The 19,697-nt window shown below is 43.4% G+C and overlaps 1 protein-coding gene across 4 annotated transcripts in view; it reads left to right on the top strand.

Moving 5' to 3' along the window:
- pebp4 (phosphatidylethanolamine binding protein 4) overlaps nt 1-19,697 on the top strand; it is a 59,067-nt gene that overhangs the window by 32,272 nt on the left and 7,098 nt on the right. For all 4 annotated transcript variants that reach the window (XM_086205843.1, XM_086205842.1, XM_086205844.1 and 1 more), the window contains exons 5-6: nt 16,352-16,397; nt 16,555-16,671. In XM_086205843.1, coding sequence (XP_086061969.1) covers nt 16,352-16,397; nt 16,555-16,671 — 163 coding nt within the window. The remainder of the gene's footprint in view (nt 1-16,351; nt 16,398-16,554; nt 16,672-19,697) is intronic.

Raw genomic sequence — 19,697 nt, 5'->3', positions numbered from 1 at the left:
GTTTCAACCGTGACACGTTGTGGTAAGTGTTTATTTTTGACAGGCAGCCCCCATATGGAAGCCAAAAAGTACTTCCTGAAGGCCAGGCAAAACCATCACTAGCTTCATTGTGAGAACAAAGAGCCATTGGTATTATTCATAATTAAACTCTTATTGTGTACTCTGCTGAATATTTCCATTCTTCTGCCTCTCTTCTGCTCATACTCGTTTCCCCTCTCGGTACTTTGCACCTCGTGCTGGGAACATCTGTCTGGCGTCAGAGTGGAGCCTGGCTGTGCAGATTGGAGCAGGTAGAGGAGCACATTGTAGCCCAGCTAATGATGAGAGTGTCTGCCCTCTCTCTTGGAGGAGACGCAAGCTGCTGCTTCACGCTCGCTCACTCCACTCATACGCCCAGGGAAACAGATTTCCAAACATATGCAGTATGTTTTTAATCCAGTTGAGCACTTCATTTCCCAGCAAACACAAATAACCTTACGGGACATCCATATCTTATGACAAGGGGGTGGGCGCAAAGGAATTGAACAATTTTCCTTTTTTAATGTGATTTTTTTTTTTTTCCTCCAAAGTTGCTAAACATGCTCATAACCAATGTTTGCTTGTTTGTGGTTTCACAAACTTTTACACAGGAGTGCATCCTGGCTCCGAGTCACATGAAGCAAGTTTATCCACCACAAACTCCACTCGCTGCACCTGTTGTCATCCTTTGTTTAAGCTTAAACTGACAGAATAAACACATGTTCTTTGTATGAAGTGCCTTATAGAATTATAGAATTTGAACAGATTGTTATCATTAACATATATATATATATATATGTGTATATATATGTATATATATGTATATGTATATATATATATATATATATATATATATGTGTGTGTGTGTGTGTGTGTGAGGAGTAATTCAATTAAGCACCTGTTTATACGGTTAAGAGTTAAAACAGAGCTGACATGTTGAATGTTTGGAGGATGTTTGCTTAAGTGGTAAACTCCCGAAAATAAACAACTTGCATATTGTGTTTGACCCTGATAAAGTTTACATGCAGGTCATTCATCTTTTTCTTAACTATCACACACCTCCCCTGGTGCAAGTGAACAATAGTCCTTAACATGGAAGCGCAGCTGGAGGTGCTTAACATTTAGAGCGATACTCATCCTGCTGTCAGCTACAGCCAGACAAATGTCAGAGGTGCTACTTCATGGAGTTCAGCCTTTGGAAGTCACTCCCCTTGCTCTCCCTCCACTCTCTCAGCCAGATGCTGATGATGCTTGAGTTCCTTAGTTTGGCGTTCCTTATTATTATCTTTTTCTTGAAGCTGTGCTTTATAGTGTATTTTGCCTTTCAGGTACTCACAAATAAGTCCCTTGAGCCCAGATCCAGGTATATGTAGCTTGAGCGCCCATGGCGTATAGCCACTGACTACAGCAACAGCAAAACTGTCCAAAAGTGTCCCTCAAGCACATTGTCCGGTGTGGTCCGTGTTGTCTTTATTCACCCGTATGCCTAGTAATCCACAAATACTTTGATTTTTACTTGAAAACCAAACTGTAACATGTATAATTTAGCACTTGAGAGGGTTTTCTTTTTTTAAATGCCATTTGTAGATCTTTTTGCTGTTGTGAGCCATCAGTCGCCATTAGCTTCTGGCTAAATGGACGTGGCTGTCTCTTTCTGGATGCTTGAGTCACAAAGAGGTGTTGCAGGAAGGATCAAGACATCTGTTTGTGAATATTTGAAAGGCAAAGTACCCTTTCTGGATGAAGTCTTGCTTTAATATGTTGCATGCTTGGATTTGATGAGGTGTAAAGGGTGAGGTGTGCAGGTTCATTTGTGAGGTAGCTAGCCAACTCGGTAGCTATTGCTCCGCTACACCTGGGCTCCTTTGGTCTTGTGAACAAACACCCTGTTACAATACTATCGATCTCTTCTTACTTGCAGCTTATTAACAAACAGGTTCTTCTTCAGCGTGGGCCGATGCTCTCACTGTTCTCTGCCACCTAAAGGGAGAATTACATAAGAATCCTCCGCTCAATTGTCAGCTCCATCCCCCGTCCACATGCAACAAACACACACTTGCGCGCACACAAATACGCTGGCAATACTGTAGCTGATAACCTACCAAGCCTCTTGCCATCTCTATAACAACTGGCCTCCCCGCTGTGGTTGCCGTGGTGAAATGATTGAGGAGGTTTCACTGCACGAAGAAAAGTGAGCTGCTCTGGTTTCCTGTCAGAGGCTGTTTGGGCAACAAAGCAATAATCACCCATGAATTATAGTTTTTATATGTTGTGCAATAGTTTATTTAGGAAGAACAAACAAGGATTAATGTGTCTCTCACAGGAAGTAGGACTACTGCGTGTGCTGCCTTGATATTTACTCTGCATTCTGTCGCTGGGTATATCACAATTACTCTCCAGGAAAACAAGGACAACCTGGAAAGCCCTCTTCGATCCAGGCTGTCACACCAGAGCCAAGCAGGGGAGAAAAAGAACAGCTTGGACCTTCTCCATGCAAATGCAGTTTAAAAACCAGTAGCTCTGCACATATAAAGGCACTTCTTTTAATATGTGCCCCCTTTCTTCACACCCACGACCATTGTGTATAAAATCCTGTTTTTCCTGAAAAGATTTCCAGTCGCAGCCGTAGACAATGTTCCCCCTCACAAGCTGTCGTCTTTGTCATCCCCCCCCCCCTTCTTCACTTGAGTCAGTAAAGCAGGATCTCTGGCAGTCGGCCCTGTGCGTGAATTTGTGTGTTGCACGGTATAGATGGGGGGGGGGGGCTTGTTAGAGTCTGCCTACCTGTTCCCCTGTAAAACTGGTCAGTTTTGACAGACATAGACTTGTAGGGGGGGGCAGAGGCTGGATGAGAGGGGCGTGTAAATGCATAAATGTCATGTTCGTGGGGGGTTTGGTGAGGCCTGTGGCTGTAGACGTGGTTTCCTCTTAGTGGTGGGGAAGGGGAGTGAGGCATGCTGATAAAAACAACTCACTAATAATTATGCTCTCCTAAAATAGCCCTCACTTAAGTATATGGCACGCTTGCCAGTTAATTGTACACAAAAACAAAGACTTCACAAAAGACCTCCTGCAGCCAATGTATTTTCTTGTATTTTGGCATGATAATTAAGTGTGACAGCTATGAATGCAAAGTTGTCAGATATTATGGTGGCCTGTCTACCTCCACGTAATGATTAGGATTTTTTTTTTTAATTCCAAAAGTTTTGCTAAACTGTAGAAAAGTGTAATATAGAACGAGGAACTGTTTTGTGTAGTGACCGCGATAGGAACCGTAACAATGTTTATTGAAGTGTAAAATGAAGGAGCAGTGCAGTAAGATATGCGATGGCTTTATGAATACTAAAAATACCAGTCCATGACAGTTGAGCCGGATAATGTATCAGTGAAACATCAGTATCGCTGCACTGACTTGGTATTGAGTGATAGCTTAAATGCTGTCTTTTCCTGGTTTTAAAAGCTGAATTGCTTTTTTTTTTTTTTAAGTAATTTTCTGAACTTTAGCTTTTAACTGGCCACATCGCGCAGCCTGCATTACAGTTCTAACATGTTCTGCCTACTTTAGTGGTGAGATCATACGATTATTCACTAGAGAAGAGTGCACTCTGTGCAGAAAGCAGCTCAGTTCTGCATGGAATTTCTGATTCACAGGAGCTTTTCCAACCAGCAAGGAAAAAAGCCGCTGTCAATACAGTATGTTTAGTAGAAACCAATATTTTCTCCATGTTCCACTTGAATAATTTGTGTACAATCAGCGCGTTTCCTCTGGATTTGTTCAACTTGTACTTATTGATACGCTGTAGGACTAACAACCATAAATCTACGAAGACCTCTGATCTGTTCTATTGACCATTATCATAGCCATGAGGTTCGTAACAATGTGGTATTTTTATGCTACAGTTGGTGAGAAACCTGTTTACATTCCGGGGTGCTGTATAGTTCACTTCTCTCTCCAGCTCCGTTGGATTCCAAAGCACTGTATAGATTTCTTTCAGCTGATGAAATTAAAAAGACAGCAGTGTGTGTGTGGTGTGCCTTCCAGCAACGCGATTTGCCTGCGAGTTCACGATACGGGTTGAGAGGGGAGTTCCTTAGGGGGGGGATTAAATAGCTCCCTCTCTTCCTTCCCTCCTCCCCTGCCCTCCGTTCTTGCAGAACACAAACAGCTTGCAGGGCTGTACAGTGCTCTTACAGCATGTTTGCCACAGTGCTGCTCACAGGTAACAATAAGCCAAGGTCAAAGGTTAAGAGGGATTGTGGAGCTCAGATTCTTGTGCATTTCTCTGGCAAACATTATGCACAGTAGGCACAGGAAACGGTGCCCGTAGTATTGCTGGGAGAAAGAAAGAGTGAGAGACTTGAGAGCGAGTTGGCTTGGAAAAGAGGAAGGTATCAAGAAGAGGGAGGCTGAGACAGGTTTCTCAACGCTGTGGTCCAGCGGTCTAAAAGGTTAGGACGGTCTCAGCTCCGCTCTTAGTCTAGCGCTGGTGCAGCCAGACAGGGTCTCCGAAATAGAAGACCCTTCGGAGCAACCACATCACCTGGAAAACTCCCTCAAGAAGGGCAAAGTTGGGAAAGCGTGTTCACGTCCTGCCTGCCCTTTCTCAGCTCTCTGATCCGCTAAGTTCAGTCGACTGAAGTCATCAGTGGAGGAAGTAATCAGATCTTTTAATGAAGTATAAGTAGCAATACACAATTGTAAAAAAAATACCATGTTTTTAAATGTACATAAATATAATTCTACTAAAATTCTTGATTGGAGCAGCACAGCGCCCACACACATCCATACTTGCAGTGATAGTTCAGCCCAACAATGACATTTCAGTCATTATCTGCTCACCGTCTTGTGGGGAGAAGGTTGGAAGAAGGTTTTAGAACCATAAAACACTTCTGGAGTTTCACAGGAAAACGGGCTGCGGTAATCACATGAAGACAATTAAAGCCAATTGTCACTCATTTTGAAACGTAAGAAATGTAAATATAAAACGGTAACATGCCTGCAGACTGTTGGTGCGAGGCAGTCCAAGTGTCTTTAAGTCACTGACGCTGTGTTTCTGGCCCCCGGTAGCTGGGACCTAGCTTTTTGATTTTGGGTGAATTATCCCTTTAAGTACCATCTTGTAGTCAATATTTTTATTTACTACTATGTATTTTATCTGTCTCCAACGGATCAGACAACTCTGGCCTGTGCCGTTTAACATTTTGGTTTGAAGATCAATTTACCATCAGTTTCAAGAAAAAGGCAAACAGTTGCAGCAGACCTTTGGATTGTAGAAGTTTAAAAACTTATATTGCTCCACACTGATACACATCCATATTTATGGATGGAAGAGAATGGTGTATATGCTCTGATATAAACAAAGTAGTCATATTTGATATTGTGCAGCCGATGAACTCGCGTGTCTATCTGAACTCTGAGTGTTCATTAGATTTAAGCCGTGGTGAAAGTCTACCTTTGTGAAACCAGATTTCTGCCTCCGCCAGGCTCTTTGAATGGGAAGGAGATTATCCATATAATCTCTTAATCATGCACACTGTGTACATAGTTGGTCTTCTGCCTAAAACCTCTGTCCTGATCAGATGTATCATTGCCACCTTTTGCAATGATTCCCTCTAACCCACAGACTAATTCGGGTTGGCTCTGATGCTTTTACGCAGTCTTTCTCTCCAGCTGTTGGTTTGTTGGACCCTTGATGCCCCGTTAAAATGAAACCCAGACCAATGGTGTATCAAATGGAACATGGAAATATGTAGATATGTAAATTTAAAAATACAGCCTTTTGAAACCCATCACTCCCACAAATGTATTCAGAATAAAGTCATTTATTTCCCAACATGAATTAGGTTACTGTACATTTTTGCGCAGTATATGTTCCCCCAAAAGTAGGAATTAATAATGAAGATGCTTTTTGGCCTGAAATTGCTATTCAAACAATTATGTACTTAGTTTCTTCCAACAAATGCATTCCACATTATTGTTTTGCCTCATAGCAAAGCACCCAAAAGACTAAAACCTTTCATTCCAGAAAAGGCCGCTATTAGTCACCGTCAATAAAAGCATAAAAGCATTTATTTCCCACGTTTGTCAAATTAACAGCATACTCCATCTCCCATAGGACTTGTAAGGTTCATTAACCTTTCTGTGAAGTGGGACAGGTTTCCAGCAGTTACCATAACCTCTGTCTCGCTCCTACCTCAATTATAATAGAAGAATTAAACACCCAGCGATTCAAACCGTAATGCTGCCTCTTAAATCCCTTTGTACCAGCTCTCAGTTGTTAATGACTAAAGACACTGAATGAACCGCAGTTATCAACAGACACAACAGTGGACACAAGCAAATGGCTACTCTTAACAGGATGGATGCATGAACATGCACAGCTTTTGTTTGATGCCCAGGTTTGACTGTTTCTAAAATGATTATTCCATTTTTTTTAATGGAATATCATGTCTGCTGTAAAAAAAAAAAAAAACCCAGAATGTACTCTAGGATTAATAATACATAAAGGAACTTTTTTTTCATGCAAATATTTCATGAAACTTTTCCCATCTAACTGCACCCGCCAGCAGTCCAAAGTCAAAAGAATCTACTGACCTTGAGCAAACTAAGTGGTCAATTACACGCCTGTTGATCTCTTTTAATTTCTTAATAATTAGATTATCATCCACCTCCTCTTCCTCTCACTTCTCCACCTCCTCCATACTCCAGCCCACAAGGTTTCTATAGTCATTTATTTTGTGTCACTGTTCACACTTCAAAAACTATTTTAAATCTATGCCATTGACTGTTTAATAAGCTTAATGTTCCACTCCCACCAGCCCAGTATCTCCCCCGTCCTCTCATGTATTCATCAAAACCCAGCACGTGCCTTTATGGGTTTGTAGATTCTATTACAATCTGTTTATTCATGACCTCAGTGAGGCTCTAGTCCTAGCGCTGGACACTGCTGCAGCCACGTAGCAGCGAGGCCTCATTACGCCACTGCTGCTCGTAGGCAAGCTGGGATTTTCCGATGCCACCCCCGTCAGTGGGAAGCCCTATACGGGGACATGTCAGCCGCCTTGTTTGCTTGTTGTGCTGATGAAGCTGGGGGTGGGGCGAGTGGGCAGCTTTGTTCAGGTTCCAGGATTCCCTTCAAATGAGTCAGCCAGCCCCCACTCAAACTGACTGTTACCTTGGGAACTCAAGCTTGGGCTTCCCTCCACAACACTAAAGTACAGACTCATCAGTAGCACCCATGCTTACTAAACACACACACACACACACACACACACACACACACACACACACACACACTCTCTCTCTCTCTCTCTCTCTCTCTCTCTCAGGGCAGCAGGTTGGGTGAAATTAGCTTGTTAATACACTGTCGCTTTGGGCCTAACGGGGCAGCACAGGCCAATCTGCTCCATGAGAACAAGATGACCAAACCAGCACGGCCATTTTGTGAAGGCGAATTTGTAATGTATGCAAATTAGACTAAATAGATGAAGGTGATAATGAGTTTGGGTGGCTAGTTTCTTAAGCCAGTGACTTGGGTAATGGTATGCTTCCTCGCTAATGAGCATGACCGGGAGAGACGCATCACAGTGTGTCAGGTGATGTCAGAGATGGCTGGAGTTCACTTAATAACTGGACTGTTTGTGTTTCCAGCTCAGTTCATTACCAACGTCAAATGAGTTTCTTTACTGAAGCCATTAGTGTAACTGGCAATAGCTAAATGGGTTAATTTGTTGATGCATTGAAGCAGATCAAGGGTGTCTCCCCCACTGGCGTTCACCCTTGGCTGGGGTCGATCCACCCCACTTAGCTGCTCACTGGTAGGTTGCTTTACCAGATTAGCGCCTCACATTTACCACCAGAAACACTGGTCATCACGCTGGTTTCATTTTGATGGGGTAATTATTTTTCTTGTAATTGATCGTCTTATTCGTTCCTCTTTTCTGTCAGAAGTTCCTTCAGCATGTTTGGCAGTAAAGAGGACATGTCTTTAAAAAGGGTTTTGTTTCATCTGAGAGGAGAAGTGTGTTCACATTTAAAGATCAAGCAGATATTTGAAATGCCACCAAAGAGGAAATGGAAGACGCTTCCATCTGGTGGTTTGGAGGGAGTAATCCAGGGTGTGTATGTTTATTCAGTCGATGGCGGTATAGGCAACCTCACGCGTGGCTGTAGCAGGCAGCGCAGGAGAAGAGCTGACAAACATGGAAACACAACAGGTCATGTTTTGGTTTTTTGGTTTTTTTTTTTGTTGGTTTTTTTCCAAAAAAGCCAGCTACTACCAGTATAAAACAGAGGATGAACAGGTTGTGTAACTGTTCTTAAGTGCCAGCTCGTGTTGGACGTGCTGCCATCGAGACGAAAGGTTGGGAGTATCTGTGAGGACGAAAGCTGTTTTTCTTCCCTGAGAGTTAATGTGATTAAATACAGTGGAAAACTCTACCAGGAGAAGTTACAAGTTGCTCAACGGCCGTGTGATGCCCCGCATCCTCGATGACACGAGAACTATTGGGGTTGTGAACTCTCCAGCGTGAACACCCCTCGTATGTCATATAATGTGTTACTGGTTCTCTATAGAAAAAATGATCCAAACTGGCATCCGTCGTGGAAATGTATCCTCACAAATCTGCCGCCAACAGCAGATAGAAACCCTTGTGTACAAGGTTGACGGCAATGATTAACTTACAATTAAGAATGCGATGAATCGGCTTCATGGCATGATGCTGCTTCACTGTTGTACTGCTTCACATTGTTCCGGTAGTGATCGATGTTACACAACAGTATCTGCAGCATCTTGATTCATTTTAAGGAAAAAATAAACTTGATGCTTTAGAAGTAGTGGAGCTCAATCAAGTCAGATGTCAGATGAGAGATTAGACCTCTCACTGAAAAACAAAAGTATCCTTGTTCATGTTATCAGAAAATAAGAAAACTTTTACAGCAACCTTGATGAGCAGTGATGTTTTTCTCTTCTTCACTTCTTGGGGGGGGGGAAAATATCTGTTTAACCTGAAAATGTTGAGGTTTCTTGTCAGACACAGAGTTTTAATTCACAATAACCCTGCAAATGAATGGGCTGATTACTGAGGCGAAGATGAGGAGGCAATCATAAGCACTTGGCTTCAGTGGAATAGGCGGGGGGAGGGAGGTGGGGAGGGGGGGTGCATGTGGCGGTACAAGTCCAGTCTCAGAAATAGAGCTGTGAACACCATCTGTCATGCTCTCTCTCCCCGTCTGTTAGGCTGACTGCAAGTAAAAGGGAGAACGATGCTCTCAGAACTGCATTAGACGGACGTGGGTGCTGATTGTCGTAGGTGTGGGTTTACAGGGTGTGCAAGGGAGGGGGAGGAAAGTGGTGGATACTCAAGGAGGTGCATGAGTAACTCTTGCTGACAAAGGGAAGCACTCACCCACACAGAGAAGGAGAAGGGTTCTTGGGCAAGTGGGTATTCCTGGTGAAACCGCACCCTGGCGCCCACCCACCACCTCCCTGCGCACTCCTACCTATTGGCTCTTGTCAGAGGATTCCTAGCGGAAGTTATGTAGACACATTACACAAACCCATTGCTCATCTGCCCCACGAAGGCTCCGAGGAGTTAACAGCCCGTGTTTCACGTTAAACAATACACACATTCGGCAAGGTTCCCCTCGGTGATGGCTTCGTCAGACCCAGAGGAGCTGCCGCCAGTCCCACCAGCCCTTATTAGCTCTGATGCTGCATGCTCATGCAGTGGATGAACTACCGGGCTGATTCTGGTGAAATTGCTGGTTTGGAGGCCAAAGAACCCGATACACAAGTTTTTCTCCACTTTTAAATGTTCAGATTCCTCAAAGGTGTCAAAGCGTTCTCAAAATGTACTGTTTAACTTGTCCTCACAACTACAACTACAACTTTTCACGCATAGCGTTTCAGCACAGTCAATTTATTTATGGTCTATTTGATAGAGACGGACACAAATTACGGGCGGCCCGGTGGAGCAGTGGTCCTCCCTGTGGCCCCCAGCAAGAAGGTTGTGGGTGGAGCCCCGGCTGCAGCACGGGGTCTTTCTGGGTGAGTCTCCATGTTCTCCCTGTTCCTGCTGGGTTCTCTCTGGTACTCCAGCTTCCTCCACAGTCCAAAGACATCAAGAGGGACCAGGTTAATCCAGACTCTAAATTGACCGTAGGCGTGGCTGGGAGAGCCAATGGTTGTCTGTCTCTATGTGTTGGCCCTGCCATGGACTGGTGACCTGTCCAGGGGGAAGGCTGCTGGGATAGGCTCCACCCCCACCACCCTGAACAGGAGGAGAGGGAGAACATGGATGGATGGATACAAATTACATTGCAAGCTGCATGGTGGTGTACAACCAAGGATACTTTGCAACCCTCGGCCTCTGATGTTTCTCACCAATAGTAGAACTGAAGTGACTGACTAACCTTTGAGCTGCAGCTCTTGAGGTTTCTCTCCTTTGTGTATTCGGATCGTCTGATTCGACCGTGGCTCTCGAGGTGTTGATAACTCTTGACTGGCGTTTCTGTCATTCTAGCGTCTGTTTGAGCTCGTTACTCTTGAGCATTTTTTACTGTTCTGTCCTGAGCGTGCAGACGGCTGGTGCCCAAGGTAAAGTTAGCAGTGTACGCCAACAGATATGTCAGTCACACGGTGGGTCACGAGTTAGAATCATCAATTATTATGTTCACTGTCCAAAACCTTAAAGATTGTATCTGTAAAACAACATGCAAAGTAGAGCCCAGCGTGGGACTGTTTTCTCCTTCCTGCTCCCGCGAATACTCTCGACAACATGTTCCCGCACAATAATAGAGATCCATTGATTTTGTGTCTTCTCCCCTCCCGTTATTTTACCATGTAGGCTGTTGATATAGAGATGCATGCAGTTGTTTGTTTGTCTGTCTTCTGACGCACTGGTCAGGAGTGGCGCTCGTATTTCGTTGTTTTCATTTAGTTTTATTGAAATTAAAGGCAGTTTCTATTTTGTTCTCCTCCTCCTTCGTACTTTATTTATTTTTTATTTTCACCTTTATATGATAATGCGGTGGTTGAGGTTAAGGTCTCTTTTTCTAAGAGAGACCTGAGAATGAGAAACATTAATGACAACACAAACAGCGATAGACAACCAATTCAAACATAATTTTGTTCATCAAAAACTTTGCACCGTTGACCGGCACATAAACAGATCGACTGCTAAATCGCCTGCAGCAAAGTTCAGACCGCCTGCACTCAGTAATTTTGTGAATGGAACACCAGCCGTTATGACCCTGAATGTTTTGCCTCTTTCTCAATCTATAAAAGTGTTTGAAATTGTAAAAATTGAAACGCTCAGATTGTGACTGGACCCCATCTCACGCTGCCTCGGTCTGGACTTGGTCTCAAGTCTTTGTCTTGTCTCAGTACCTCCTGGTCTCGATGTGGTCTTGACTACAGCACCAAGGTCATGATATGTTCATCTTACAATAATAATAATAGTAATACTGACTCTTGTGTCTGGGTATTTTTTTAGTAAATTCTCCAGAAATATTACACGAGAGCACTTCTAATTATCGCTCATTTTTTGCCAGAAGTGATTTCACTCGTCAACCACATGGAACATTTAGCTGGGATGTGAATTCTGATAGAGGAGTCGAATGCGGAGCAGCCTTGGACGTGCATCACTTGGAACAGGGAGTAAGTTGTTGAGTGTTGGGTGGTTGGAGTGTCAGGCTATTACGTGACACACTGAAAAAGCTCTGCTGCATTGCTTTTTCCAGATTTTCAGAGTAATTCATTGCTCATAATGTGTAGGTTGTCCAGGATCCCTTCTCTTTTTTTCTGAGTCAGTGTGTGAAACACAAGTCAGTTCAACATGAAAGTGAGCTGAGGCAGAATGAAGTAGCTCCACACGCAGAGCCTCAGAAATAAGTGCCTTTTATTTTTTGACAAGGCATTCAATCAAATTAATCAATACTCCGTATTGATTATATTTAGCAGCAGTGACGAATCTGCGATGATATATTTTATATGTTATTTTCTGCTCCCTTTTAATTTTCATATTCACAATGCCGGTTGTTTATCGCAGACAAGTCAGAGGTCAGAGTCAGCTCGCCGGTCTTCGCCGCCCCATCACCCTCCCTTCTGCCATTTTGATGGTTTTAGTTTCGGCGTCTGTCTCACAGATACTCGTGTGGTTGAGCGTCACAGCAGCAGGAGCTGGTGTTCCCCTGGTTTCAGGGAAACACCCCTCACTCTGACCCGATCCAGATCAGCGTTCACGTGTCATTAGAAAACACTCAGCAAGACAAATTAAAACTGGAGAAGTGCAGCAGACGCAACACCGAGACCGCTATCTTGACTTTGATGTCCCCCCTGGCTGCGCTCACTGTGCTTTATGATCCATTTCTGCTTTGCAACGTGGACAAACTGTCATTTTAACTTGAATTTTGCTGTGTTAACTCCTCCATAGTTTTTAAGACGTCGTCTCAGCGTTATTATTTACATTGATAATATCAGTAAAGCAGGTGAAGTGTGTGTTTGTAATTGGGGTCTGATGGCTACCACAGAGAACAGAGTCGTGCTCAATAATATCAGCATTTGCAGGAATGTCTATTTTGTCCAGTGTATCAGTTTCTCTCTCTTGCTTTGCTCATCAGATGAGCAGCAAATGATTCATACACTTTTCCTGATGTAAATAACAACGTTCTTGATTTAAAAATCATGATAATGTGCCACCTGTGTTGATGGCGACGACCTCAACCATGCGACCACATGATGATCTGGTGATCGGATCGCCGTCGTCAGCGTGAATCGCTGCACTTTTTTGTGTTTTAAGCTTGTTGTCTGATCTGGCGCTACCCCCCTCTTCAACCACACAGCCTTCCTCTGCAGCTTAGATGAACAATATTTGCACTATTTTTTTTGTGTGTAAAATGCGATTCTATTTTACATTTGTTTACATGCTAATGATAGAGACCAGGAAATGTAATCGTATCAAATATCAACAAAAAAATCCAATGTTATTTATCCTTAAAGGAAGGATCGACTGAGAGAAGTCAACTCCAGTTTTCAGTGCTTTTGATTCAGTGTTGCCTGGAAATGCGAACGAGGTCGCCAGTAAAATATAAAGTATGACTGCTAAATGTGGCGGCTGTGTTTTTGTTCGTGGTGGACTTGGAACGCTCAGGTGCACACGGTGAGAGTCCAACACTCTGACAAGGGCTGCTAGTCGACGATGAAGCGGCGCACAATCACTTTCATCTCTCAGCTGTTGACGTGACACGAGGTGCCAAACGTCCAGAGGTCGAATCACCGACACCGCGGCTGTGAACACTCAGCTGCCTTTTTGTGGTCCAGGACAGTCGTTGGAATATTTTTCTGCTTTTCATTTGGTGCTTCAAATTAAACAAACTGCTTTCAGAGGCAACCAGTGAAGTAATTGCATGCTTCACATTTGCACTGTGTGTAAATATATAATGCAGTGACAATAACCCCATCGTCTGTTTCCTCTGACACCTGTCTTATGTAACATAACTTTCATCTCCAGGTCAAAGCCACAACAGATACTCCAAAAATACTCAAATTGGCCAGTGGAGATGTTTCTCTGCTCAGTGGTTGTTTTTGAAGAAGTTTGACAGCGGTAATAAACGTTTGTATTTTTATTCTTGAATATATCAAGGACCCAACACTCTTAGTTATTCCAGATTGTAGTTGACAGCTTTGCTACGTTCTTTTTTTGGGGGGGGGGGGGGGGGTCTTCCAGTGTCTGTTGGGTTTTATTGCTGTTACTTCCCCAACCCTCAGCTCAGAATATGACTTCATCAAAAAGATTGAATCGTGTGTATTCATTTTACGGAGAAACTTCCATTGTTAATCAGATTTTAGTCAAAGGAGCAGGGCATTTAAGCAAAAGTATTAAAAAATGACTTTTAAAACTACGGGCTCTTGCTCCTTCATGTTGATTTGGTCAGTTCTTTCCCTTGAATAGTTCAGCCCATTTATAGCACAGAGCCTACCAGAGACCTGATAGGACAGTTTAAGAACAAGTGAATAAGACTTGTGACATCACTCCAACATTAACAAGCAAGAAAACCCCAAAAAACAAATAGAAGGTCAACTTTGATAACGCTGAAATCATGATTTCAACGTTCACTGCCACCGACCATCATTGAATATCCTTTTTGCCTGTAAATTCAACCATTAAAAGTGTTCATTTATTGAGGGTGTATACTTAATTACATAGAATACGTAACAACAACATTAAAGATCATATAATAAACCGAACTTCTTTTTTTTTTAATAAACACAATTAACACAGCTAGAGGCTGTCAATCATCTAGCGGTCAGAAGTTTTCACTCTCTGTGCCCCGCCCCCACGGCAGGACCCCCGAGGGAGGCCGCCCACCATGTGAGAATGTCCTGCAGATTAGTGTGAGCGAGTCGTTCCTCCCCAGCGAGCGTCGAGAGCCAGCGACCTCGCCACTGGGAGCTCTGGGAGCCAGAAAAGAGTAGAAACACCCTCATTATTTTTATTTGAATCTCATGAATACGAGTTTATTTGAGCTCTATGTGCTTCTGACTTGTCTTTTATGACTTGGCTGAATTTTAATATTGCATTAATTCGCTGTTGTTTTTAACTTGATGTATTGTTATGAAATTAGAAGGGCAGAGGGTGCCGGGGAGAGCGAGCGAGAGGCGAGCATTAAGATATGAGAAAATGTTGCACGCTCAAATGTTGACTACCTGTTGCTATGGCAATGGGTTTGGATCCTGCAGGCTGCAGGACTCTTGCTATTTCTAAATAAAGCCTTTTTTTTCTCACTCATCAGTGGATGAAGATTCTCACAGTTGAAACTAATCTTCTGAATTTTACCAGTGCATGTAAACACACTGGAATGAACCGCCTGAAGAGCAGCCACTGACAGGATTACAGATAAGATGATGCACAATAGATGCACTTTTTCGGAGAGATTCAAATATCGATGAACGAGTCACAGCAAAGTGAATTTACCCTCCTGACATTATTTCATGATGTGACAGCTGCAGTGTTTTTGCCAAAAAACAGGCAATGAATGCTCAATATTTCCTCATCACTATTTTATAAATGCTTATTTTTACGTCTCTTATTAGTTACTTAAACGAGTGGACTCAAATTAATCACCGTCAGTGGATTTTTTAAAATCTCGTTTTAAAGACATAATTGCTGAGTGCTAACAGTTTATGCATCATCCCCAAGATGTCCGATTAATCACTGTGTGCTATGATCCGACTCAGTTCAGTCCACTTCCCCGAGGACCAATGCACTTCAGCGTTTCCGTTCTATTATAATAATTCTTATATTCGCTTCTGTGGAATCTGAGGAGGAAAAAGAGGTCCTGCATGTGTTTTTGTGCAGTAACAGTACCTTTGTTGTCCTGTGGGGGGAGCCTGTGGGCTCAGAAACGAGGAAAGAAACAGGTGCCCAGACCAGATATTTGATGCCTCTGATGGGGACTTCCATGTTTACCTCAAGTGGGTTTTGGGCCATTTCACAGACAACATATTTAGCCCTTTTCCTCCCACTCAAGGATGCAGCCGTCTTGTAGCGAGCAGCCAAGTCTATTAAACAAACATTCTCGTGTGCAATTTGCAGCGTGAAGTGTCTGACTGTGTGCTTCCTGAGCATGGGGGAGTTTAACCTGACAAATATACAGTAGAAAATACCTTCCAATGTGCAGAAAATATCCTCTCAGCACATGGAGTTAGGAGCAGGTCTGTTCATAGACAATTAGTCATGTGGGACGTTGCTGCCTGGAAAACCAAGCACTGGTTACATTTAATAGGAATTTACTGGTGTTAATATCACATCAGTATTTCTACATCAGCCTCGAGTTCAGGGCTACGCAAAAAGTGGGGGCAGGAGTCCATAACTGGCCCCCCGTGCGTATAAAAGATTTAACGTGTAAAAATATATGGTGATTAAAAAAAATAGACTATAAATAGAAAACTTATACTGTTGATCTCCCTTTTTTGTGAGGCAAAACAGCTCTTTACTATGTAGGATCCCTAATAATGAACTTTACAGAATTTGATTCGGCAGCGGAGTGGCAGGACATCAGTTTGGTGTGGGGAATAAAAGAAGGGGTGCAAGTGGAGGACAGAGAAGGCATTTAAAAAAATGTTTTTGCTTTTCAGTTTGGGTCTTGGCCCTCAATGAAAAGAAAGAACTCCTCTGCTTTAGTAGCTACATTTATTATCTTGGCCTGAACCTCTCGGTTTCATAATCGTAGCCGTGCGGAAATCCCTTCCTTTGAATTTCTGGTCAGTTTTAGCCTAAACACGGAATCGTGAACTAATCTTTTCCTGTGTAACTGTGTCTTCATCAACAGGGCGGCGCTCTCAAGAAAGGGCAGCTGACAGGGACGACCGTCACAGGTGAGCGGGAAGTCACCACTCGTTCAGCGGATCTTTATGTGAGCTTTTTAAAAATTTGAAGATGTGGAGACATCAAACAGAGGTGATGGCGTGGTAATTTTCGCTTCCTCTCGCAGCATGTTCCTCACCATATTCACTGCCGTCTCCCTTCTCTCAGACTATCGTCCTCCGACCCCACCGCGGAGGTCCGGCTTCCACCGGTACCAGTTCATGTTGTTCCAGCAGCCTCCAGACGCAGCGGTGTCACTCAGCCAGGAGGAGACGTCGGCCCGCGGTAATGCCTCCACTCACCAGCGGTCACAGCCCCGCTGGCCTCTGCAGCATCATCTATCATATAGCAGCACTAATCAACACAGCTGCCAGCAGTTGGCTGTTGAATCAGCAATAAAAAAATAAAACAAAAAATAAAAATTACAGAGCAGATCTGAAACTCAGGTCTGCGCTATGAAATTAACCATTTTATTGGTTTACGCTGCTGTGTTTTAGACTCTGCGTAAGTATGAAATGATGGTCAGCTTCATAGGCGAATGTGTGTATTTTTGTAAGAATTAGCTTGTAGATTATTCTGTTTGACATTTTATAACATTACATTCATTATTGCCTAATTTGTTTGAGTGGGCTTAATCCGATATTGTGATGAAATAACCATATTAGGTGTCAACAAATGTATCAGTCACAGTATTTATGCTGATTTATGACACCGGCGTCTAACCAGTCTTAACCCCGGGTTTTCGGAGGATTTGTGTGGTCTGAACAGCTGCCACTGCTCATAATGCAGAAACAATCATGAGCGTTTAATTATAGTATTTCATCATTTCGGATTTAAGATTGTTTCCTCCAAGTGTGAGACCGTGAGTCCGCTGCAGTGTTTCTATCTGCAGGGTCCAGCACTCACCTGACCTCCTCGTGTTAAAGCGGGACTCGCACGCAGGTGTCTTGAGGATGTTTCTTCACAGCTGCGTCATTTCTTTGTGACTCAAGAAAGCAGAAAGAGCCGGCCAGGTTTATTTAGCTTGAAGCCAGTGGAGACGGAGACGACTGTCTGCCACACCAGAAGAATTCTAATTTGTCTTTAAAGAAGATGGAGATTAGAACATTTCATGCATTTGGGAATATGTAGGTGGACATTTTTGGACAGCTCCCATGTTGCCCTCAAATTTCGACTAAAAATCGACTAATTTTATTTATGAAAAATGTACTGTGTCAACTATCAGCACAAAACCTGTTGAGGAATATTTAGACAATTGTTTTTGTCAGGTTATAATAACTGCCCGGCGCTATCATTTGTCCTGCACAGAGCGAGACTGAACGGAGGAGCTCAGCATCGCGGCTGAGACACAAATAGATTTTTAAATTAAAACTTTACTCTTAAACACAAAAGGCAAGTCCACGGTAGGAATTTTTACAATTAAAACAAAACAATTATTAGACTAAAACATTGAAATGTCAATTCTGACACGTTCGTATACTCAAAACTGACGGGGCGACCTAAGGTGGACACGTTAGCTCACCGTTTCTAGGTGATACGTCGTCGTGCTTGTGGTGGAGCTGTGACATGAAAACTGCTGTTTGCAAACTTTGCATTTGACTTTTTTTCCATTCTCTGTTTTCATGAAGTGCTGCCACGCTGCAGACGTCTTTGACGTGGTGGACGAGGACTGACTTGAAATGAAACCGTCAAAATTAAATAGACATTCATCAAACCACCAGACGTTGGCCTTCTAGTCCTCTTCAGTCTGTCTGTCTCTGGCGGGTCGGGCGAGTCCAAAATAGCAAAAACAAGGGGGTGTTCAAAGATAGATTGTAATCTGAGAAACAGGGGTGCTTTCCGTACTTTCCTCCAGATGAAATTAACGTGGCAAAAAATTGACCAATCAGAATTTTGGTCAAGCCAGAACGTATCGACTAATAAATCGACCAGTCGACCGGGACATTACAGCCCTAGCATCAAGCTAAATACACATGGCTGGCTCTTTCTGCATCCTGGACTCACGAAGGAGAGAAGCATCACTTATTTTCTACGGAGCCAGTTCCAAGGCCGGTACAGAGCTGGTGCCTAATCTTGCACCAGTTCCTCCTGTTTCGACAACACGTGAACTGGCTCTCAGCGTGGAAAACTGGTTCCCCACGACACTCCTCTGGTCTGGGAGGTCAGGAGTGAGGGCAGGATTATCGTGACCAGCCCAAACCTTGTGGCCACCATATTTAAAAGTCAAGAGCTCACCACTGGAACACCATTCATCATATCATTTCCAAAGTTCCCATTTTCTGAATGAATATTGTCCAAGCGGTGGTCCGTGAAGAAGGCGGGGAGCAACTCGGATGAAGCTGGTGTACAAGCGCATCCAGTAGTAAATAGCACATTCGTCACAAACCCAAAGAGATGAAGGACTAGAGGTGGTGAGCTCAAGGCACCTATTAGTGAATACTTGAAAGTTAAAGTACACTTTTTGGGTGAAGTATCGCTTTAACCGCCATCAAATATGTCAAAAGTTGTCAAAACCTGTCAAGGTGTCTGAATAGTGAGCCTGGTGTTTGTCTGGCAGTGAGCAGAGTTATTGTGCTGTTTAGGGTTCGGCGCCTCCTTCCCCCCTCCGCACTTGGATGTATGGCACCTCGCAGGAGGCGTGTCTGTCTGTCTGTTCCACTTGGGTCACGGCCGGTGATTTGAGGGGAGATCGGGGCGGTTGGAGACTTCACGCGGTGCAGAGGTGAACGAGCGGCGCTGCCAGTCGGCTGTTTGAAGTTTTGACGGTTATACCAACAAACAATCCAGTCACATTGGAATGTTTGAAGTCTGAGGAGATTTTTCTACTTGGTGGATCCAAACTCTCGTTTGAGGAGGTTGAGATGAATTCCTACCCCATCGTAAAGATATTCACGATGTCAAATTTGGTTAAGCTGAAGAAATAATAGCATAAATAATAGCCTGCTACTTACAATATTTTAATATCTTTTGTGCAGACTGAACTGGAGCGTTCTTATTCTGCTGCCATGTTATGAAGCTGTTGAATGGGGTGGATCCACCCATCCTTAATCTGCTGGATGAGTTTAACTCTCACTTCCTCTCTCCGGCAAACTGTTCTCTCTATTAAAGGGAAAATAAATTAAGAAAGTCACTCTTGGATAATCAAATGTGTCACTTGATGGGTCAGTTGGAGAGAAGATAACTGCCATTGTAAAGTGGGTAATTTAAATATGAGCGTGACTTATTAAGGATGGGAGTCCAGTCCGAGTTTATTAATAGAAAAAATGTTTCAGGCTCTTCTGGCTGAGTTCAGTCGTCTACCTGCTGTCATT

Source organism: Aulostomus chinensis, chromosome 6, assembly GCF_037954235.1.
Source record: "Aulostomus chinensis isolate RoL2024-O1b breed Wild chromosome 6, RoL_Achi_v1.0, whole genome shotgun sequence".
In the NCBI taxonomy this organism is placed as follows: Eukaryota; Metazoa; Chordata; class Actinopteri; order Syngnathiformes; family Aulostomidae; genus Aulostomus; species Aulostomus chinensis.
The sequence above is the reverse complement of the archived record's forward strand: the minus strand, read 5'-3'. Positions and strand labels throughout refer to the sequence as shown.